The 24,714-nt window shown below is 38.2% G+C and overlaps 1 protein-coding gene across 7 annotated transcripts in view; it reads left to right on the forward strand.

Moving 5' to 3' along the window:
• KHDRBS3 (KH RNA binding domain containing, signal transduction associated 3) overlaps positions 1 to 24,714 on the forward strand; it is a 201,221-nt gene that overhangs the window by 116,170 nt on the left and 60,337 nt on the right. For all 7 annotated transcript variants that reach the window (XR_010127303.1, XR_010127301.1, XR_010127302.1 and 4 more), the window contains exon 6: positions 9,623 to 9,818. Coding sequence is in view for 4 of the 7 variants with exons in the window: in XM_054497909.2 (XP_054353884.1) it covers positions 9,623 to 9,818 (196 nt within the window). In the remaining 3 variants the exon portion in view is untranslated. The remainder of the gene's footprint in view (positions 1 to 9,622; positions 9,819 to 24,714) is intronic.

Consider the following 24,714-nt stretch of genomic DNA (forward strand, 5'->3'; position numbering starts at 1 on the left):
TTAGTCTTCATCAGCTCTGACAGTTTCTTCCCTGTGTTGTAAGAGACTATAACTGTAGGCTGTTTCGCCTTTTCCTTTTGTCAGCCTTCTCATTTGCATAGCAACCTTAGGCAAGGAAAACACTCTTAGAATGATTAAACTTTATTCTCAGAAAAGCACTCTCACAGAAATGAAGCAAGATTGTCAAATGTATTAGGAACGTTATAGGAAAGATACAGTTACCCTCAGGTGCTTATTGCATCAGGACACAGACTTCAAATGGATCTCTGGGAAGGTTTTTCTCACTGTGACCCCTGGTAGAAGACTAAGCCCCTGTCGCTAGATCTTGCAAGCCCCACTCTGTAAGATGTGGAGCATGGGTCCTGCTCCATCTGAGTGAACCCCAGGAGTCAGCTGTATTTTCCCAGGTCACCAAGTTAGCAATGCTGGAACTTGGTTAAGCAATCAGGGCATCTGCCACTGAATTCATTGTTCTACCTGCTGTACTTGGCTGCTTCTCTGTATTTATATTTTGTCTATAGAATTTATAGACAAGAGCCAAAAAATTTAGTATGTGTTTACAAACTCTTATCAGACCACATTGCTGTTGCTAAGTGTGCAAAATGAGAACTGGCATGAGTTGTACTGTCTCCTTCCCTCATCTTCCACTAAACAGACAAAAGGAAAGTATCAGGACAGAGTAGAAGCAGAAGTCTGTGTACTAATTACCACTTACTACATGCCTGTTTTAGGCTATGCACTTTATATACCCAGGGTGTAAACATCACAGCTATTCTGCCATAGGATTTATTAACCCCAGTTTACAGATAGGAAAACTGAGGCTTAAAGATCAAATGACAGAACTGCATTTGAGTATTAATGTGTTGGAATCCAAAGTGTATGCTTTTTCATTACATCTTAAAACTTTGTATTAATCTGTAAACTAAATAATTCGTTTCTGAGTGACTGGTTTTTTTTGTTTCTGTTTTTGGTATTTGTTCATTCAAAGCATTCTTCCCATGGCAGCTCACTACAAAAGCCTTCCTGGATTTTTTTCATATCTGAGTTTCAAGACCAGAAACCGTGTCACCCTGCTGAAAAACCCAAACAGAAAGAATTATTGCATTGTAGACCATCCGTTCATCTGCTTTCAAAACTCTGTGCAGATGTGTTATCTTTTTGCTCTTCTGTTACACTCAGTTTGTGGTACCCTATTCCTATCAATTTGGATCTACTTTACTGTTTTTGAAAAAGTGTCTTTGATTATCAAGTTCTCACTAATAGACGCTTTTTCTCTTCTCATCCCCATGTTATCAATCTAGCTGTTCAGCCTTGCCCTGAATGTTACTTGTAGCACTCAGTGAAAACTTTGCGATAAGACAGGATTCTTGTGTTAGCACGTCACCTCCATCATGCCTTTCTTCCACCAGTGTCATCTAAAGCATTGTTAATGTTATTGCTGCTTAATATCACTCCTGTGGAATTTCAGCACTTAAAAAACTAATTTTCAAAATATCTTTTATAGATAAGCATCCAGAACAACTAGATGTGTATCAAATGACTTGTCTAAAATTCCATAGCAGATAAAAATACCTTAGTGTGATTTCATACACCAGTGGGACATAACCAGTAATGTCAATGATTGTGGAAGAGAAGTGTGGCCTTCTTGAATATATAAATGTATGTCTTTCAATTTGATGGAAGGCATACATTTATATATTCAAGAAGCATATTGAATATTTTGTAATTCATAAAGTACCTTGGATGGCAATCATGGATATTGGATAAGGAAAACAGGAAGCGTTAATTAGTTTAAATATACACTAATTAATGAAAATGTCACAAAGGAGTTAGATGCACTATAGCTACAAACTACTCTTATCATGTTAAAGATTTCTCTAGATATATATACTGGAGATACGCAAAGATGAGTAAGACACTACAGAAATTATATCATCATTACCATTCAGAGTGATTGAAGTTTAAATAAACTGTTGATTTTTATTGAGTCAGTAAAAATTCTAAACACTTTATGTGCACTGTCTCATGTTTCTCTCCTAAAAACACAAAAGTGGGCTCTATGTTTAGCCTCATTTCACAGTTGAGGAAACTGACCTGGAAAGTTCAGATTCTTGATTAGTATGAGTGCTAACTGGCAGGTAGATGTTAAGCTAGTAAGTACATGAGGAATTGAATCCAGATCTGATTCCAGTGTTTTTGCTCATGACAGCTATTTTTACTGTACCAATTGTTATGGTCTAGGATTTTAAAGAAAAAGCCTAATTTACAATAGTCATTAAAGGGTTACCTGAGGGTGAGATGACAAAAAAATGTAATTTTTTTTTCTTTTTACTGCATTAGACATATTACATTAAGATTAGGTTCAACTGCTAATACCAAATATGCACCCGTAGTGGCTTAACCCAGTAGAAATATTACATCCTTCTCCTGCCCCACTTAAAACCTGTACAGTGATGCCACACTGTCCTTCCCCAGCTCCATAGAGTTTGTGGCTCATTGTGGCTCCCCACTTAAAACCTGTACAGCGATGCCACACTGTCCTTCCCCAGCTCCATAGAGCTTGTGGCTCATTGTGGCTCCCCACTTAAAACCTTTACAGCGATGCCACACTGTCCTTCCCCAGCTCCATAGAGCTTATGGCTCATTGTGTCTCCCCACTTAAAACCTGCACAGCGATGCCACACTGTCCTTCCCCAGCTCCATAGAGCTTGTGGCTCCCCACTTAAAACCTGCACAGCGATGCCACACTGTCCGTCCCGAGCTCCATAGAGCTTGTGGCTCCCCACTTAAAACCTGCAGAGCGATGCCACACTGTCCGTCCCGAGCTCCATAGAGCTTGTGGCTCCCCACTTAAAACATGCAGAGCGATGTCACACCGTCCTTCCCCAGCTCCATAGAGCTTGTGGCTCATTGTGGCTCCCCACTTAAAACCTGCACAGTGATGCCACACTGTCCTTCCCCAGCTCCACAGAGCTTGTGGCTCCCCGCTTAAAACCTGCACAGCGATGCCACACTGTCCTTCCCCAGCTCCATAGAGCTTGTGGTTCATTGTGGCTCCCCACTTAAAATCTGTACAGTGATGCCGCACTCTCCGTCCCCAGCTCCATAGAGCTTGTGGCTCCCCACTTAGAAACCTGTAGAGCAATGCCACACTGTCCTTCCCCAGCTCCACAGAGCTTATGGCTACGCTTTTCTTAGCCTTTCACTTTTTCCTTCGAGCCTGCTGCCCTTACAAACATGTCTGCATCCTAGCAGGAAGAAGAAAAGAGTGAAAGGGAGAAGAGAATGCCAACTATGTAATTTTAAAGAGTTTCCCATAAATCTCAGTCAGTGCTAATTAATATCTTATTGGCCAGAACTGGATCACAGGCCACTATAGCTGCAAGAAAGCTGCAAAATTGAGATTTTTTTTTTTAATGTACTTAGTATTTTAGAACAGTCGTGGCTTTACAGAAAGATTGTGAAAATAGTACAGAGAGTTTTCGTATATCCCGCATGTGGTTTTTCTCTATTATTAACATCTTACATTAGCATGGCTCACTTATTTCAGTTTATGAACCCATATTGACACATTGTTAACTGTATTATTGACAAACTGGTACAGTATTAACTAAAGTCCATTTCGGGTTTCCTTAGTTTTTACCTAGTGTCCTTTTTCTGTTTCAGAATCCGTGGAATACAACATCACGTTGAGTTGTCCTGTCTCCTTAGGCTGCTCTTGGCTGTGACAGTTTCTTAGACTTGTTTGTTTTGATGATCTTAACAGTTTTGAGGAGTACTAATCAGGTTTCTTCTAAGATGTTTTTCAATTGGGATATGTCAGATTTGTTTTCATCAGTAACCTGGGCTTATGAGTTTGGGGAACTAAAACCACAGAGGTAAAATGCTGTGTTTGCCACATCATATCAAGTATACGTACTGTCCACATGACTTATACTCATGTTACCTTGATAACGTAGCTGAGGTCATACTTGTCAAGTTTCTCCACTGTCGAATTCCTCCTTTTTCTTTCTTTTCTTACTATATCCTTTAAAAGGAAGTCACTATGGGGAACCCCTACTTAAGAAGTGGGGAATTACAGTTCACTCCCCCTAGGTGGAATATCTACAAAAATTTTCTGGAAGATTTGTGCCTTCTCCCCTATTTATCTATTGATTGATTGATTCAGTCATTTCTATCAGTGTGGACTCATGGATGTTAATTTTATACATTGTGTTACAATTCGGTACCACTGTCTTTTCTTGCTCAGGTTGTCTCAGCTTTGGCCATTGGGAGTTCTTTCAGTTGGCTTTGACACACACCCATAATTTGAGGGTTTTATTCAAATATAATTTGAGGGGTTTTTAAGCACTTTCTTACTTTCTGGCGCTACACATTTGCTCCAGACTAGTCTTAGATATTTCTACCTCCAGTCCTAAAATCAATCATTTCTCCAAGAAGCTTAGGTTCCATTTATTGGAGTACGGTATTAGAAACCAAGATCAGGCTGCTGGCCCTGCTTATTGTTTCTGGGATGTGCTGAAGTCTGCGCTTTCTCAGCTTGACATAGAATGGACATATATGTGTATGTACTCACTGATGTATATACACATATTTATGCATATTTCTTTAACCATCTGTAAATACAGTAAACTAAACATGAGTTCATACTGATGTCTCTGATTTTAATCTGTTCCCACATTGACCATTATAGCGTCTTCCCTTTGCTTATTACTCCACTCCAACGTGAGAAACTGGCTCCCACCATTCTTTTATTTAATTGTTGAGTTCCAGGATACATGTACAGTGATATCAGAATGGTTAACCTGTACTTACACTTCTTCCTGTAGAAAAATAACTTCATCAACTAGAACAGTGCTTATTTATGGTTTTTGTTTTTTTTTTGTTTTGCCTTTTTCTCTCATTTCTAAGTTTACTTTTCTCCAACCCCTTCAATAAAGTTGTTTTCATATGCTTTAATCTAGTTAAAATGTTTGTTCACATTCAGCATTGCATCCTGAGAGTCTCCTACTTCCTCAATAATATTGTGGTTTTTAGCGTGCAAACATGAAAATTCACTCTCTGTGCTGTGAAGTTGTTTGGGTTTTGACAAATGCTTTGTGTCGTGTATTCACCGTCATTTTGGTATCATACAGAATAGTTTTATCACCCTAAGCTATAGTTATTCAACCTTCTCTCCACCCCTTAACCTGTGTTAACTACTGATTTTTTTTTTATCATCTCTCTAGTTTTAGTATTTTCAGTATGTCATACAGTTGAAAGCATACAGTATGTAGCCTTTCCAGAGTGGCTTCTTTCACTTAGAAATGTGCATTGAAGATTTATTCCTAGTTTTTGTGGATTGTTCATTTCTTTCTACTGCTGAATCATTTTCTACTGTATGCATGTAACCCAGTTTGTTTATCTGTTCATCTATCGAAGGGCATCTTGGTTACTATGAATAAAGCTGCTATAAACATTTATGTGCGAGTTTTTATGTAGGCATAAGTTTTCAGATCCATTGGGTAAAAACCTAGGAATACAACTGCTAGATTGTATAATAAGGCTATGTTTAGCTTTGCAAGAAATTGCCAAACTGTCTAAGTGGCTGTATACTATGTTGCATTCCAGGCGGGAATGAGAGTTTATGTTTTTCATATCCTCACCAACAATTGGTATATTCAGTTATTTATTTTACTCATTTTAATAAGTGAGAAGTGGTATCTCACTTTTGTTTTAGTTTGAATTCCCTAGTGACAAATGATGTTGAACATCTTTGTTTGGTTATTTGCCATCTGTAGATCTTCTTTGGTGAGTTGTCTGTTCAAGTATTTTGCCTGCTTTTTAAGTGGGTCATTTGCTTTCTTATTGTTGAGTTATAAAAGTTTTTTCTATGTTTTGGATACAAATCCTTTATCAGCTAACATGTTTCCCAAATATTTTCTTCGTTTCTGTGGCTTGTCTCTTTATCTCTTAATAGTGTCCTACACAAAGTTGAAGTCTATAATTTTAACAAAGTTGAACTTACCAATTTTTCTTTCAAGGACTTTTTTGATATTGTATCTAAAAACTCATCACCAAACTAATATAATACAGATTTTCTTCTGTGCTTTCTTCTCTAAGTTTTATGTTTCATATTTGGTTTTAAGATACATTTTGAGTTGATTTTTGTGAAAGATGTAAGGTCTGTGTCTAGGTGTCTGCTTTTTTTTTTTTTAGCTTATTGATATTCACTTATTCCTATACCATTTGTTGAAAAAAACATTATTTTCCATTGAACTGCCTTTGCTCCTTTGTCAGTAATCAGTTGACTGTATTTCTGAGGGTCAGTTTCTGGGCTGTGTGTTTTGTTCCATTGATCTGTCTTTTCTTTCACAAATACCATGCTGTATTGATTGTAGCTTTATAATAAGTCTTGAAATTATATATTATGAGTCTTCTAACATTGTTTTTCTTGTCAGTATTGTGTTGTCTGTTCTGGGTCTTTTGCCTTTCCATGTGTACTTTAGAAAATGTTTGTCAATGTCTAAAAATATATCACTTGCTGAGATTTTGGTTAGGATTGCATTGAATCTGTAGATTAGTTGGGAAGAACTGGCATCTTAACAATATTATGACCATGAAGATGGATGTTACTCCTTTGAGTTCTTCCATCAGAGTTTTGTAGTTTTCTACATAGGAATACTGTACATATTTTGTTAAATTTGTACCAAAACATGCAATTTTTTTATGGTTTCAGTAAATGTTTTTTGTTCTTAAAATTCCAATTATTTATTGCTGGTATGTAGGAAAGCATTTGACTAGTAACCTTTTATTAACTTGTTTTACTAGCTTATTAACTATAGGAGTATGTGTAGGGTTTGGGGGGTTTTGGGGACTATTTTGGGGGACTTTTTTACATAGCCAGTGATGTCACCTGTGAACAAAGGAAGTTTTACTTTTTTCTTCAAAATCTGTATAAGTTTTATTTACTTTTCTTGTCCTATTGAAGTAGGTGGGACTTCTAGTATAGTGTTGAATAGTAGTTGTGAGAGTAGACATCCTTGCCTTGTTCCAAATCTTAAGGGGAAAGCATTCAGTTGCTCACAATTCAATGTTGTAGGTTTGCTGTACATGTTGTTTCTTTTCTTGAGATAGTCTCGCTCTGTCGCCCAGGCTGGAGTGCATCTAGGTGGCGCCATCTAGGCTCACTGCAACCTCTGCCTCCCAGGTTCAAGTAATTCTCATGCCTCAGCCTGAGTAGCTGGCATTACAGGCATGTATCACCACGCCTGGCTAATTCTTGTCTTTTTTCAGTAGAGACGGGGTTTCACCATGTTGGCCATGCTGGTTTGGAACTCCTGATCTCAAGTGATCCACCCATGTTGGCCTCACAAAGTTCTGAGATTACAGGTGTGAGCCACCACTCCTGCCCGATGTTCTTTTTCAACTTGAGGAAATTTACTGAAAGTTGTTATGAATGAATGTCGCCGTTGGCCGCATGCTTTTTCTGCTCTATTTATATAATCACATGATTTTCCTACTTTGGCCTTGTTGATGGGGTGGATTACATTGATTTTCTAATATTAAATCAACCTTATGTACCTGGAATAAATCCTACTTGGTTATGGTGTATAATTCTTTTAATACATTATGGAATGGAGTTTGCTAATATTTTTGAGGATTTTTGTACCTGTGTTCATGAGAGATGCTGATTTCCAGTTCTTCACTTTAGACTGTCTTTATCCACATTGGTTATGAGGAGGCCTTGTTCTTGTTCCCCCTCCGGCCACATGTCTCATCCTAAGGAGGTCACAGAGCAGTTGGGCTGGTCACAAAGCTGGCACCTGTTAACGCTTTTCCTCCCCATCTCTGGCCAGTTGTAGCCTCTGAGGGTGATTTAGTATTTTGAGAGATACTTCCTTTGTCGGGTCCTAACCAGTGCTCAAGAGTAGGCTGGGGACAGTCACCTCTGGCCTCCCTGGCTGGCCCAGACTGGTCCCAGCCTCTGACAAGTAATGTAGAAATACTTTTAACGAGGCACTTCCAATGACCAGCCCCACAGATTGGGTTAGGAAGTGTTCCCTCTGCTTTTATTTTTTGGACAAGATTATAGAGAACTGGTATCATTTCATTCTTTAATATTTGATAAAATTCATTGAAACCATATGGAGTTGATGCTTTCTTTTTTGGAAGATCATTAACTATTGATTAAATTTATTTAATAGACATAAGCCCATTCAGATTATTTAATTCTTTTTGTGTTGGTCATTATGAATCAGAAGCAGTCACATTCATGTAAGTTAAAAATCTGTGAGCTTGGAGTTGTTCATAGTATTTCTTCATTATTCTTATATGTCCTTGAGGTCAATAATAATGAAATCCTCCTCTTCTCTCTTTTTTTTTTTTTTTTTTTCTGAGACAGAGTCACTCTGTCGCCTAGGCGGGAGTGCAGTGGTATGATCCTGGCTCACTGCAACCTCAGCCTCTTGGGTTCAAGTGATTGTCATTGCTCAGCCTCCCAAGTAGCTGGGACTATAGGCACACACCACCGTGCCCAGCTAATTTTTGTATTTTTAGTAGAGATGGGGTTTTGCCATGTTGACCAGGCTGATCTTGAACTCTTGGCCTCAGGTGATCCACCTGCCTTGGCCTCCCAAAGTGCTGGGATTACAGGCCTGAGCCATCACACCCGGCCGAAACCCTCTTCATTTCTGATATTGGTGTTTGGGCTTTATTTTTCTCTTTAGCCTGTCTAGAAGTTTATCAATTTCATCAGTCTTTTCAGAGTCCAGCTTTGGGTTTTGATAATTTGCTATTTTTGGAAAATGAGTCTTTAGCTGCATATTCGCTATCCCAGACACACTGAAGAAGGAGGAAGCTGATCTGTAGGCAGCCAGCCCGCCAGCTGCAGTTCTTGCTGGAGGGCCTTGTCCAGATGAGGTGCATCATACTGTGTCTGTATTCTCTGGGGTAGACACACTTTTCTGTCCGTGTATTTTCTCAGGTTTTTGCTTCTGTGGAGCCATTCTTGATAGAGCCATCTCCTTCCTTCCTGACTTGAAGTCTTATGATTTACATTAGAAATACATGAATATGTTGAATTCTACCTCAGAAAATGCCTGTGTTTACTTAACGTAAGAATGTTGTTTTATTGCCATGTGGTTGACATATTATTCAGGAAAGTACATTTTATTGTCTCTCTGGTGGAATTTTGGCATATATTTTGGCCTCTGGCTTTGCTCACAGCTGTTCTGAGACAGTTTTAAAATCTCTCTAAGCCTCAGTTTCCTTGTCCTGAGATAAGCAAGAAAAGGCACACCTCATAGTGTGGGAGTGAAGTTTGGGTGTAATCCTGGCATGGCATTATATAGAAGTCTTGGGTGCATGTGGCTTCTCCAAATATCACAGTTTCCTACTCTGTGTATTGACCAGAGATTAACTCCAGACTTCTATATTGTTGCTAGACGAACTGCCTAAATGACTTAATTTCCTTTTGGCAGACACCTGTTTCATGTTTGCTTTAATTCTTTGCTTGTGACTTCCGTATTCCTTTTTACAAAAATATAGAACATTGATTTTGTTTCTGAGGTATAAATATATGTGAATAACAGAATGTTAGAGACTATGATAGATATTGCTAATTTGACCCTCTTGGTTACAGGGGAAGGGGAGGAGTTACAGCCCGGCCAGTTGGAGTTGTAGTACCACGAGGGACGCCAACTCCCAGAGGAGTCCTGTCCACCCGAGGGCCAGTGAGTCGGGGAAGAGGACTTCTCACTCCCAGAGCAAGAGGAGTCCCCCCAACTGGGTACAGACCTCCACCGCCACCCCCGACACAAGAGACTTATGGAGAATATGTAAGTGAAGGTGTCAGACAACAGCCTTGTTCATCATATTGACTTAATCCAGACTTAGCACTGAATATTGTGCCCATGTACGCTTCCTCACCTTGTTTTGGTTCTTGAGTATTCTACTTTGTTTCAGCAAATATTTATTGAGTGCTAAAGAAGTACTTAATACTAGAGGTATAAAAATGGCCTGATCTTTTTCATCAAATAGTTTAAATCTAAGGTATGGAAGAGGAATTTGGGTGGTCGGGAGGTGTAAGACCGAGGTTCAGGGGACATATTTTCAAGCCCTTACAGGAGTTTAATGTAACATTCTTGCATATTTCACTCCTGAATACTTCAGTCATTTAAAAAATAATTGCCTGCGTGTACCAAGATGGTTTCAGCCTTAACTGTTTCCTTTTAAGCTACTCTGATGAATATGAATTCTTAGTGGAAATTCTTTTCAGTGAAGAAAACAAAAGTTCTCTATTTTCAATTAGTGCAAATCAGTTTTTCATTTATCATTCAGTGATTCTTTGATATAATTCATAGACTGACTTAACATAAGAGAGAATAATAACCGTGAAAGTTGAGGGGGAAGGGAATTCTTTGATGTCCTCATTTACCATAAATGAAGAAAATAAGAAGCAATGGATAGGTGATTCATATTAATAATTGAAATTGTTAAAGTAAGAGTATGTGAACCGTTGTCAATGAAAGGGAAGCAGTAACAATGATAAAATGCAAGTATCAGTAGGTTTTCATGTTTTACTTTAGGAGAGATCTCTTGCTAGGTGCTCTGTGCCTCTTTGCATAGTTTCTAGAAGGTTGCAATAATCCCCTGGGCCTCAGACAACCTCTTCAACCTCATCTGTGTGGCCACTGGTAAGATCAAAGTCTTTGTCTTGGACATATATAAGTTTTTGTAATTCCCTGAACATTCTGTGTCATCTTAGTCTTCCAGACCTTTGCTTATACTGCCTTCTCAGCCTAGAATGGTGTTCTTATGTTTCATTTGACTGTCTCCTTGTGTCCTTCTACACTTAGGTCAACCATTGCTAGGGAAATTTAGAGGCGGTAATAGCTAACCTGTTGAGCATTACTACAGTTCTTACATTTCTCTCTCCCACCTAGCTTGTGAACCTCTGGAAGGGCAGGAATGGATAGCTTTTATCTTTTTATACTTGGGAGAGAGTGCATACTGGGAGCTCACTGAATTATATTTTAACAAATCCCATAATAGTTTTACAAGTTTATTATTCAGTTGAGGAAGGATGTGGTTCCTCTCTTTGAATTCGTTACAGTTAGATGTGTTCCTACTTCCTAATACTCTTACCAGACGACAATAATAATTATGCCTCAGCTCTTCCATAAATGCTGAGTCTCCTGAAAGTATCAGCGACTCTAAAGGAGAGGAAATCTTAAATTCCTTTTAGGTAGGCCCAGTGTCTGTTCATTTCCACTTTGGCTTACATTGACTTCTTAGGTTTAGATTTAATACAGATGTGGTTGGATGATGTAGTAGAAATTGCCAGGCAGGTTATGTGGGAAACCTGGATCCTATACCCCATTTTACCATAAATTTTAATATCAGGCAAGATATTTAACTTTTTGGGCTTCATAATCCACTTATTTCAGAAAGAACTATTGCCTTCATTACATGTATTCATCTTTCCATTCAATAAAGATTGGATTTCTACCATGTGAGCCAGACACACATGTTGTCTGTCTCAGCATGTATACTCTAATTATTAGAGTCTGGAAATATATAGATTAATAAAACTGAAAAATTCTTGAAAGGTTAAAGTCCAAAGGAGGAAAAGCAAAAGCAAGAGACATTCAAGACATTTGGGTTTGCTGCTTGTACTTTTGATTTTTTGATTTATTTTTTATTTTTGTTAATGATAGGAAAGGCATTAAAACAATTGAATTGAGAAGTATTCTGTAGGATTAATTTACTCCCTTTTCCATCTGCTACCAAGGATAATGGGATAATGGCCCTGTAGAAGATTACCTGCGTTTTTCCAGAACCAGACAAAGGTTTAAGAGCTCTAAAGGAAAAAGTCAACCTTCATTGTTTAATTCCCACACTCACTCATGCCTGGCACTCTTCCAAGCACTGACTGTTACTGCAGCTGTGATTTCAACACAGAGCCAGTGCTCTTTCTGTCACATGGTAGTATTGCCTTCAAATAACTGACGGCCGTATCCGCCAGTGTTCTAATTTGGCTGGAATGCAGCATTTGCAATTTTATCAACTTCATACAATAACAAGTCTTGCACACATAAAACAGCTGTGTGCTTTCCAGGTGTGCTTTGGGTGGTGTAGTGGGACACCAAAGGAAAAGAAATACCATCATGAGTGCACCTCCTTCCCCGAGTTGAATTACCATCATGAAGGGTTCAGATTACAAATGTTATAGCTTTCCCACTTAATTTAGCATCTATTATTCCTGGCAATGCCTTTTAAGATTACTAGTCAAGAGGAAAGATTTTCCTCATTTAGCCTAGCATTTTGTGAGCTGCCTTGGCACAGTTATAGTAAAAGCTTCAGTGGCTTTTTCAGTATAGTAAAAACTTCACTGTATATAACAAACTTTGCTGGTACTTCGTATAAGGAGTAGAAAAAGCCCTTCAGCTCGCTTACAGTGGCTTGCCATCAGTAGCACCGCCTTGCAGATACCCGTTTGACCTCATCTTCCTCCACTGACCCAGTTTTAAATGAGTTTTCTACTTCCAATTTTTCTAATACAGCTTGCAACCTCTGGCATAACTTCAGACCTTGGCCATTGGTCTGAACTGTTTGAAATCCTAAAGATTACTCACCCATCACGCTTAGTTTTGCAACATGGTAGGGGGAGTGGGAAATAAATTCTTCTTAAAAAATTTTTTTATGTTGGGCTCGGCACGATGGCTCACGCTTGTAATCCTAGCATTTTCAGAGGCCAAGGTAGGCACATCACTTGAGGTCAGGAGTTCAAGACCAGCCTGGCCAAATGGTGAAACCTCATCTCTACCAAAAAAAAAAAAAAAATACAAAAATTAGCCGAGTATAGTGGTGCGCACCTGTAAACCCACCTACTTGGGAGGCTGAGGTGGAAGAATTGCTTGAACCCGGGAGGTGGAGGTTGCAGTGAGCTGTGATCGCCCCACTGCACCCCAGCCTGGGCGACAGAGCGAGACTTCGTCTCAAAAAAAAAAAAAGAAAAAGAAAATTGTTTCTTTGTTTCTTGGATTTTAGATAGGGTGGGTGTATTATAAGATACCCAACTTAGAAAACCAAGGAGCTTGTAACACAAATAAATGGTTATTCATTCATGTATCAAATGGGAAAGTTGGCCATCTTTGAATAACTAAAATTATTACATGGAACTAGAACATCATAAATTAGATTCTAAATTCCATGAGGGTAGGCACTCTCCCCCACCCTCCCCTACCTCCCACCCACCACACTTCACTTTTTTATTCCCAATAACTAGTATATAATGTCTGGCACATAGTAGGTCATTAGTAAATATTGACTGAATGAATGAATGGTCACAAGATGGTTTTCAAAAATTGTCTCCTGCAGAGAACCCACCACAGATGCCTTCTGTGTGATTTTTCAGTTTTATTCACATAGCAGTTTATATGTAACATAGTATTTAGCATATAGCTATGTAGTACAATCACAATATGTCTAGTTTTCAAAAGATTATTAACTTCTAAGGAAAAATTCTATATCTCTAGGTTAGTCTCTGGCTGCTAGCTCAGTTTTTGGCACATTGTAAGCATTTAGTAAATGTTTGTTGGATTGAACAACCCTATACAGAGACTTGATGACATTGTTCAGATGAAGATTACCATTGATTTTTTCTAAGTTACTGGTAAAGCATGTGATGGGAAGAAATATGATAGTATTTGAGAAAATAACTTGCCTAAGTTACTGTAGTCTTATAGCACTGGACGGGTAGTCACAGGTTACAAATGAATAAGATTAATTTTGTTAGCTCCTAAAGGAAACAGAAAAACCTACTGTAAATCTCATCTCAGTATAAAAAGGGGCTTTCAAGAAGGATGTAATATTTGATGAGAAACTGCTCTCCACAAGGCACTTTGATATATGGCACGTTTTCCTTAAACCACTTACTCTGATCTCTATTGTACAAATGAGAATTTAAGGTCAGGGAAGTTAAGTGCCTTGCCCAAAGTCACAGGTCTGGTAAAGAAGGAGCACATTCAGGATTCAAAGTTCAAAGCCTATGTTCTGTCTTGAAAAACCGGTACTTTAAAAAACAAAACCAAAAAAAAAAAAAAAAAAACAGTGTTCCACTAGCCGAGGTTATAAATAAAATCTCTTCATCTTTGGAGAAAGTGTAACAGATGCTGCTTGTTCCCTTCATCAGAAATGCCATGAAAGGGATTATAGGACACTGGATTAAATAACCTCTGTGTTCCTTGCGATTCAGTAATTCCCTGGTTTTAAGCTACCCGAAGTAGGTAAATGGAAATGAACTATTAGGAAGAAAGGGATGATGTTTGGATTAAAAAAAATGAACAAAGTGCTACTAATACATTTATTGGCAAAAATAAGAATAACACTTTCATTTAAGAATTTCACATCTGTATCTCTGAAAAGGGCTTGTCATTTCTTTGGAACTCAGAAACGTAATTTTTAAAAATCTCCTTGGAATATATCCAGTGATAAAGGTTTGATTTCTATGCAATGTGTTTGGCTATATCAGACCAGTTCAGTTTCCTTTTCATTAGCTTTCATTGAAAGTTTACTATCTGAGGCCATTATTTCCAGAATAAAAGATGAAAAAAGATCACATCAGTGGTTTACATAAACAAAATGAGGAAAATTCTATTTTTTAAAATCCCTCCACAATAGCTGCATTTTTCAGAAAGTATGCATTTCAATCCTGAAAGATACTCAGTGATTTTCATATTATGTGTACTGCAAGTATTCTGATACAGTTTTAGGCCCAAGAAAAATTTAGTCAATGGTATCTGTTCTAGTTATTTTTAAATAGTTATATTGTGCCCATTTTAGAAAATGTACTATTAGCCAAAGTGAGAAAACTTGATAATTCACAGGTATTTCCTTGTAAAATGTGCCTATTGAAATTCATCAGATATTTCTCAAGGTGAGTTGGTGAAGATATTTGATCATTTATACTGTCATCTGATCCATCTGTTCTTCATCGGAGTCACTGTAACAAAATATTCGCTGAGTGTGTGTCATTGAGATGAACATCTGTTAGCAAATACATCTATTTGACTTTGTGATTATTATTACAGGAGTACGTATGACACAGTAGCCATTTGAGTAGGATAGGCTAGCCATTGGTAACACCAAATCCATCTCTCAGTAATTCTCCTTTTCAGAATAACTCTCAAACAAGGTAATTTAACATGGTTAGCTTTTTTCCAAAATGAAGAAAACAGATAGTGGATGTTTTTTAAGTCATTTAAGTATAAATCTGGGACCTTCCGCTCTACTTTTAACTTAGTAAAATTAGATATAATTACAGTAACTCCTCTTTTTGGAGAACAAGAAGTACCTTTTTTCCAAAATGACATTGATTTATTATTTATGTCCAAATAATTAAATAACTGACAAATTAATTAGGATAATCCAGTACACATTCAATGAGAGCACTTTAATAATTTAAAATGCTGGTGTAATTACACAGGAAAGCATGCCTGATGTGTCCTGGCAGAGCCCAATTTATGAATTTCTGAAGTGAAACCATTTTTTTATAAATTGTTTTAGGGTCAACATGCAAAGAAAACACACAATCTGAATAAATCAGCATCCCCCTAACACTCAGTATGGTAGTTTCGTCTGTTATCTCTATAAGATCTTTTTCATTTCCATTACTTCACCTAAGCACTTGCATGTTAAATTAGCTACTGAAAGGAAAACTGTTTCCTCTTTACTGCTGCTCTCAATACATCACTTTTGCACTGTATGTGTAGGTTGTGTTCAGTTCTCTGCAGACATCGACTGTGTGTCCTGCAGTTTAATTCTGACACCAATTACCAGGAGTTAGCACAGACCCCACAGTTAAAGGTTTAGTCCCACTTGAGGTGCCAGTTGCAACTGGTGGGCCCCCAGGTTACCCACAGCTTGTGTTGGACTTGGATAGAAATTGGAGATTCCCACAACCCCTTTCTCATATTTGATAATTCGTTAGAACGGCTCAGAACTCAGGAAAGTAGTGTACTTACTATTGCTAATTTGTTATGAAAGGATACAAGTGAGGAACAGTCAGATTGAAGAGACACATAGGGCAAGGTGTTGGGGAGGGCATTCCATGCCCTCTCCAGGCAGCCACCCTCGTGGCACCTCCGTATCTTCACCCAGCCCGGAGACACTCGAAACCCCTTCAGCTGGAGTTTTTTTTTTTTTTTTTTTTTCTTTTATTATTATTATTATTATTATTATTATTATTATTATACTTTAGGTTTTATGGTACATGTGCGCAATGTGCAGGTAAGTTACATATGTATACATGTGCCATGCTGGTGCGCTGCACCCACCAACTCGTCATCTCGCATTAGGTATATCTCCCAAATGCTATCCCTCCCCCCTCCCCCCACCCCACAACAGTCCCCAGAGTGTGATGTTCCCCTTCCTGTGTCCATGTGTTCTCATTGTTCAATTCCCACCTATGAGTGAGAATATGCGGTGTTTGGTTTTTTGTTCTTGCGATAGTTTACTGAGAATGATGATTTCCAATTTCATCCATGTCCATACAAAGGACGTGAACTCATCATTTTTTATGGCTGCATAGTATTCCATGGTATATATGTGCCACATTTTCTTAATCCAGTCTATCATTGTTGGACATTTGGGTTGGTTCCAAGTCTTTGCTATTGTGAATAATGCCGCAAAAATCAATTCAAGATGGATTAAAGACTTAAATGTTAGACCTAAAACCATAAAAACCCTAGAAGAAAACCTAGGCATTACCATTCAGGACATAGGCATGGGCAAGGACTTCATGTCTAAAACACCAAAAGCAATGGCAACAAAAGCCAAAATTGACAAATGGGATCTAATTAAACTCAAGAGCTTCTGCACAGCAAAAGAAACTACCATCAGAGTGAACAGGCAACCTACAAAATGGGAGAAAATTTTCGCAACCTACTCATCTGACAAAGGGCTAATATCCAGAATCTACAATGAACTCCAACAAATTTACAAGAAAAAAACAAACAACCCCATCAAAAAGTGGGCGAAGGACATGAACAGACACTTCTCAAAAGAAGACATTTATGCAGCCAAAAAACACATGAAAAAATGCTCACCATCACTGGCCATCAGAGAAATGCAAATCAAAACCACAATGAGATACCATCTCACACCAGTTAGAATGGCGATCATTAAAAAGTCAGGAAACAACAGGTGCTGGAGAGGATGTGGAGAAATAGGAACACTTTTACACTGTTGGTGGGACTGTAAACTAGTTCAACCCTTGTGGAAGTCAGTGTGGCGATTCCTCAGGGATCTAGAACTACAAATTCCATTCGACCCAGCCATCCCATTACTGGGTATATACCCAAAGGACTATAAATCATGCTGCTATAAAGACACATGCACACGTATGTTTATTGCAGCTGGAGTTTTTAATGGAGGCATCACTACATAGGTGTAATTGATTAAATCATTGGCCATTAGCGATTGACTGAATCTCCAGCCCCCTCCCCTCCCTGGAGGTCAGAGGTGGGGCAGCAATTTTCAACTGTTTAATCACACGGATGGTTCCCTTGACAGCCAGCCACCTCTCCTCTATCCTTAGGCACTTTCTGGAAGTCATCTTATTGATGTAAACTCTTCTGTGATGGAAGGGGACTTGTTATGAATAACAAAAGGCCCTCCTTTCACTTTTATTGCTCTTATCACTTAGAGAATTCCAGGGGTTTTAGGAGCTGCGAGCCAGGAGCTGTGGAAGACAAACTATACGTTTCTTACTATATCATAGTATCAAAACTACCAAATCTAAATTTCTAACTCTAGTGTCATCTGTTCACGATCCCCTCTCCCTGAATGCCCTATAAGCACTTTGAAAGCTGTGATATAGACCAACACAAAGGGCCTCATTCTTCCCAGAGTTTCTTGTTAAGATGAATGGCACTACCATATAACCAGACTCCCAAGTTCTAATTCTTTGATCTTCCTTCTCTGTATTCAAATGGCTACCAAGTCTTTTCACTTGTTCCTCATGAATAGCTGTTTGATTTCAAGCTCATCTACATTGCTGTTGGTTTTGTTATGATGCTATTTTTGTGCACTATTTTATTCCCAGCACCTAACATATAGTAGTCACTTAATAAATACTGGTAGTTTGGATGGATGGATGCACAGCAGACAGAGGTTGTCATAGCCTCCTCAGTTGCACCTTTGCTTGTAGTCTTGCTCCAGCTCATTCCTCTCCTTAAATAATGTATTCTTCATACTACTTCCAGTATACTTTCTAATATCTAACATCGGATATGCTACTGCCCTCCACCTCCCCCCATAAGGAAGAGAACTAGTTGAAAATTCTAGAAGGATCTTAGTCTCTTCAGGATAAAGTTGAGACTCCTCTGCATTGTGTTTAAGGGCCTTCCTGAGACGTTTTATCCTCCTGTTGACTAACCGACTGTCATTTTGCATTCAGTCTATCCCAGTTGCAGTCCCTTAAACATAGCAGGAACTGTAAACTGTTTTCCCGAGCTCTTGGCTCCCTTTGAATGCACTTTCTTATTTTGTCCATGCCAACTCTGTTTACTATTTATAGCCTTAGATCATGGAGCCTTCTGGACCTAATCAAGCATAGTTAGCAGCATCTTTCATGTCCCTTTAACAAATTGTACCCACCTCTATGTTGCTTGTCCTTGTCCTCAGTATACTGTGGGATCCTTTAGGGAATGAACTGTGTCTTTGTTTTATCGTAGTATACCCAGTCTCACAGAACCTGACATTTTGGAGATACTAAGTAAATGTGTGGAGGATGGATAACATGACCTTTGTCAAGGCCAACTAATTCTTTGTCATGCCATGTGTTATGTGTACTTTTCAGCACACTTAGTGCAATAAAATTGAGTATCTTAAACAAGTTTTAGCAAACATAACATGGTCCACTTAGTGAACTAATAAGTATGAAAGACAATGCAATTTAATATAAAGATTATTATTCTGAGAGGCAAAATGCAGTCAGATATCCCTTAACAAAGGAGATATATTCTGAGAAATGCATCATTAGGCGATTTCATCATTGTGTGAACACCACAGAGTGTTCTTAGACAAACTTAGATGGTAGAGCCCACTACCACCTAGGCTATATGCTTTTAGGTAACAAACCTGTACAGCATGTTACTGTACTGAATACTGTAGACAGTTGTAACACAATGGGGCATCTGTGTCTGTAAACCTGTCTAAACATAGAAAAGATACAGTAAAAACGTGGTATTAAAATCTTACGGCTCCACTGTCCTATATGTGGTCCATAGTGACCAAAATGTCATTATGTGGTATGTGGCTGTACTTGGTTTCTAACCTCCTTTCTCTTCAGAGTGACCCTCTGTTATGTTTTTATGCAGACTATTTAACCTTTCTGGGCCTGAATTTTCTTTTAACCTGCAAAATAGTGGTGATGATACATAGGTAGCAGGTTAGTCTAAATGACGTTCTTAACCTCTTTCCAACTTAAAAAGTCTGCAGTGGTTTGAGTATTTTTGTCAAAACTTGGTTTCCACTCTCACCCTAAAGATGGTTTTTGAAATAAAAAATTGTGTTTTCATCAAATAGAAACCTTTAATTGAAAAGTAAGTTACAGAATAAACAAATACATTTTTTAATGATGGTAGAAACAAGCTAAAAATGGGTAGCTGTGAGCCTTTTGAATTCTAAAACATCTTGAAAAATGTTTTACAAAATGAGATTTAAAAAATACAGACTTGCCGTCCCTTAAGATGTATAAACTAAAATTGCCTTAGGAATTCTAATCATACTGTTCTCTAAATCATTTAATTATGATTGCATCAGCTCTCTTCATAGGAAGTACTTATTATTCACTAATATCTCTTGATATCTCAATGTTGTGTAATCAATTTTAAGCATTTGAGGCTGAGCTGATGGCTTAATCACCTTTAAAGGTAAGTATGGTAGGGCATTTTAAATGTAGTCATACAAGCTCATAAGAATACAAAAACTCTTTTCTTCAGCAGATATTTTTTATTCTTTGATTATCTAACTATAAGATGTTTGTTGAACAGAGTGTGGAATCGTCCTTAAATCATCTCCTGAGGCTTGGTAGTGCCTACTTAAGAGAGGCACTAGGTACGTTTTCAAAGTCACACAGTCTATTAGGGCAGAGCTAGAATTTAAAGCCCAGCGTTCTGGCTCTAGAGCCCATGCTCCAGCACCCTGTCAATGTATTCTAATGGAGAAGCTAACAAATAAATGGGAAAAATTATTTAATCTCTTTGGACATAAAAGTTATTATACAGAATTTTGAGCAAGTGATACTAAGGAATAATTGGTTTTACCAGTCCTTCTGCAACTACTGCAGGATGTATTATTTCCTCATAGGACAGCTGCCTTTGGTTAACTTAATCCAGGTTTAAAGAGTCAAAGAGATAGTTTTTTTGAATAGGAGCAGAAATATAAACCTCCTGTTGTACGAGCAGGCCTCCCTTGTCTGTGTGTTCTCCAGCTTCATGACTCACTAAGGCTGTGTAAGATGAAAGTTGTCTTGAAGAAAACACTGTTGCTACCATAAATGGTGCCCTCATCTGTACATGGGAATAGAGGGACCACTGTTTTCTCTTTGTGATAAGAATAAACTCTTCTGAAATTTTGATGACTAGGAACATCAATGAAGGCCTTTAGGGGAAACGAAATGTATTTTTTAGTATACATGTTGTTATTTAATGTGGATTTTACTTAAGGACTCAGTGAAGTCATCCTTCTCACTTTTTTGAGAAAGCTAGAGCTCACCTGAAGCTTTAATTGTGACTAGTTTGGGGATTTTTGTAGAGACGGGAGTTGTACTGACGGCAAATTTCCCCAATGCAGTGACTACTCACATAATTTTTGACAGTTAACTAATCTCAAAACTGCTTCAATTATCTTGTTTTCCATAGTGAGAAATTTAATTAAAACAGAGTACAGATTGTGAAAAGGTTATTTATGAAAATGCATTTTAAATGTGAATTGAAAAGCCTAGGGACACCTTTTTATTTTAGATAAAAAGATGAAGGTTCTATAATTTTTCATATTCATTTTACCAGAAGCCAGGGTAAGAGCAGTATGCAATTTACTTGAAATGTCTTATCAGAAGCGTCACAAATCAATCTTTTGCCTAAATTGCTTGAAAGGTTGACTTATTTTAGAAATGTAAGACTTTAGGAAATAAGTTCAGATTTAAAATATATGAGTATGGAAGTTTTTTTTTGGTTTTTGTTTTTTTTTCTTCCTAAGTTAAAACAACAACAAAACACCTTATCAAGGAAGTAGAAAGCTCTAAAATGAAAATGTCATTAAGGCATGGAAAGCAAATTGTGCTGTCATAATTAGGCTTGCCCGTCCAAGTTAGTTGAGCTATAATGGTTTTATTTGAGCTGATGTGACAGATGTAACATGTCCCTCAGGTGATTTAGGGCTGAGGCAGGGAAAGGAACTTGTGAACCACTAGATTATTCCTTTGTTATAATGGATTTTCTGCAAGAACCTGCCATGTTAGTTTTACAGTTTTCAACCAGCATTCATAGAACACGGTCTCTGCCTGTAAGTAGATTAGAGTCTAAGAAGGAACATAGTGTTGGGGAGGAAAAGTAATTTTCTGTCTGCCCTCTGAGTTCTTAGCTGGAATGTACCCAAAAGAAAAATAAGTTTTTTGACATGCATATTTTATATATATGGGAGAGATACCCAGGGAATTAGTAAATCTCAAAGAGGGGGCTTCGAACTCTGGTTTATATAGCGTCTTCCGTAAGGAACAGTAAATTTTTTAGAAATGACTAGATAAACAAAGGCAAAGGACTGTAAGTCTCTAGGGAGAGCGAATTCTGGAAAGGTAAATAAATGGAAGTTTGTTATGTAGATTCCTCTGTTGTCATCTCAGGCTAATAAGGGTCCAAAGTTATCTTGGTGGGCCTCAGTGTCTCACTCCTGTAATTCCAGCACTTTGGGAGGCTGGAGTTGGAGGTTTGCTTGAGGCCAGGAGTTCAAGACCAGGCTGGGCAGCATATTGAGACCCTGTCTCTGCAAAATTAAAATAAATTTAAGAAAATAAACTTGTGTTCAGTGATCAACCTTGGTCCCTCCTGGTAGACAGGGGAGGAGGGAAACCTTTGCCTTTATAAATTTATGTCTTGCTTTGGTGCAGATATAAGAGGGCAGAGAGGGCAGAGAGCTTTTTTAATCTGCTGATTCTCAATTAGCTTCTGCTCAAAATAATCTTTATGCTAAAGTGGCATATTTTGGGTTGGCATGCCTGATCTCCTGCAGTAGTTATCACCCCCACTTTGAATACTTTCATAATTACTTGTTTATTTTAGGTGGTCAATCTGTTATTTGGATCCACAAGTATACATCTTATTTAAGGTACTTAGAGTAATGTAAGTACTCTTTTATTTTTCTTATTACTTTCCATTATACTTTAAGTTGTTAATGGTAGGTAGGAGCCATGTCTTTTGATCTACAGGACCCAGTATATTTTGGTGGAGACAGGATCTTGTTCTGTCACCCAGGCTGGAGTGCAGTGGTGCAGTTAGAACTCACTGCAGTCTCAACATACTGGACTCAAGCGATCCTCCTGCCTCAGCATTCTGAGTAGCTGGCACCACATTTGTGTGCCACTTTGCCTGGCTGATTTTTTTATTTTTTATAGAGACAAGGTCTCACTTTGTTACCCAGAAAGGTCTGAGACTCCTGGCCTCAAGCAACCCTCCTGCCTCGGCTTCCACAAGTGCTGGGATTACAGGTGTGAGCCACTGTGCCCAGCCTGGATTTCCTGATGCAGAGACGAAACACAGTTAATCTTGAGAATTAGAACACCTATAATTGACTTTTGTACAAAGAATAGGGAGGAACAAACAGGAAAGAACAACTGCTTGATGGAATGTGGTAAGACTTTAGAGGAGATAACATTTAAACCAAACAGGAAGGGGATGAGTAGCACTCAGGTAGGAGGAACTAAGAGGACTCTGCGCAGACTCGATGTGATATTTAAAGGCATGGAGACGGGGAGGATCTTAGTGTGCTGCAGTCAGCCAGAAGAATTTTGGTGATGTCCATTATTGATGAGGTTTATTGTCATCTTTATACATTTTTATTCATTCATTTTGTTTATAGGTAGAATAGAGCATGAGGTGCATAACAGGATGCAGAATCGGGACTATAGTGGTTAAAAGTAAATAAAATAAAAAGCAATTTTAAAATAGAACCACGTTGTCAGGTTGGGTGACAGAAGTGGAAGGCCAGTTGGCCATCTCGATATGTTCTTATAGTGTGGCATTATCCTGGAGAGTTCACTACAGTACAGGGTCTGGCCCTCAATTTTATAGGGCCAGGCAGCATATCATAGAGGTTAAAAGCAAAGTTGGGAGCCAAACTGACTTTCGAATCCTTGCCCTGTCTTTAATTGCTATGTGACCTTACTCAAATTGCTTAACTGTTCTGTGCCTCAGTTCCTAATTCAAAGGTGGAAATACTAGGGCTTATCACATGAGATTGTTAAGTTATAAAGATGAGGTAAGTTGCCATGTGGAAAGTACTTGATACCTGACACATGAAAGGTGATAAATAATTTTGTTGTTGGCTCAGAAATCTAATTCTTCAGTTTACAAGGTAGCTCAATCTTTCAGGGCATACTCTTGCTGTATGTTGGACATTAATATATAAAAATTATAATATTCAGTACTATTCACATGTGCTAGAATGACTAAAATTAAAAAGGTACTTTGAATTGTGGACTGGGATGTGGCACAATAGGAACTCTGATGCAGTGCTGTGGGAATGTACACTGCTCCAGCCACTTTGGAAAAATGTCTGGCACATTTGGCTGTCTGTTATGTGCACAGGCCTCCCCAGTACCTAGCAGTGGGTAATTCCTCAGCAGAGATGCACACATAGATGCACTGGAAGACGTGTATAAGAATCCTGTAGGCAAAACCTAGAAAGAAGCAAAATGTCTATCAATAGTAGAATGGATGAACAAATTATAGTATAATCATTCAGTATTTTAAAGCAGTAAGAATAAACCAATTGTTGCTACACACAACATTGATGAATCTCACAAACATAATACTTAATGAAAGAAAAATGGCACAGAATAGTAGATATTCTGATTTCATTTATATAAAGGTCAAAGCAGGCAAAACTCATTGATGATGCTGAGAGTCAGGATGGTGGTTACTTTTGGGGGAAGACGGTGATTCAGAGGAAACAAGGGCAGCTTCTGGCAACTGTTGATGTCCCATTTCTTGATCTGAGCATTGGTTACTTTTTTACTCCTTGCTGTGTGGCTTGGTTGTATTCACTTGGTGAGAATTCACTAAGCTGTGTACTTAGGATTTGTACCTTTTTATGACTTATTTTATGCTTGAATAAAAAGTTTAAAAATATGACCAATTTGTGAATTAAGATGATAAGACTAAATAGACCAGATGCTCTCATTTATAACAGAATAACACATCTTCCTTCAAGCAGATCTGTTATTAGACCACGTGATAATCTGAAGGTTTCTCAGTAAGTCTAAAAGCAGATCAGAGAATAATCTTAATGCAAATGTTATAAAACTCTGATAGCTTGTTCTTAACATTTTCCCAGTATAGAAGCCTCTGCACTGTGAATTACATATGCCTTCTGGTGGGCCAGTAGCCATTTCCCCTTCACAGTGGGACTAAGGACACTTGGCATCTCTCATCTGGCACATCATTCAAAGAG

This window comes from Pongo pygmaeus, chromosome 7 (genome assembly GCF_028885625.2).
Source record: "Pongo pygmaeus isolate AG05252 chromosome 7, NHGRI_mPonPyg2-v2.0_pri, whole genome shotgun sequence".
NCBI lineage: Eukaryota > Metazoa > Chordata > Mammalia > Primates > Hominidae > Pongo > Pongo pygmaeus.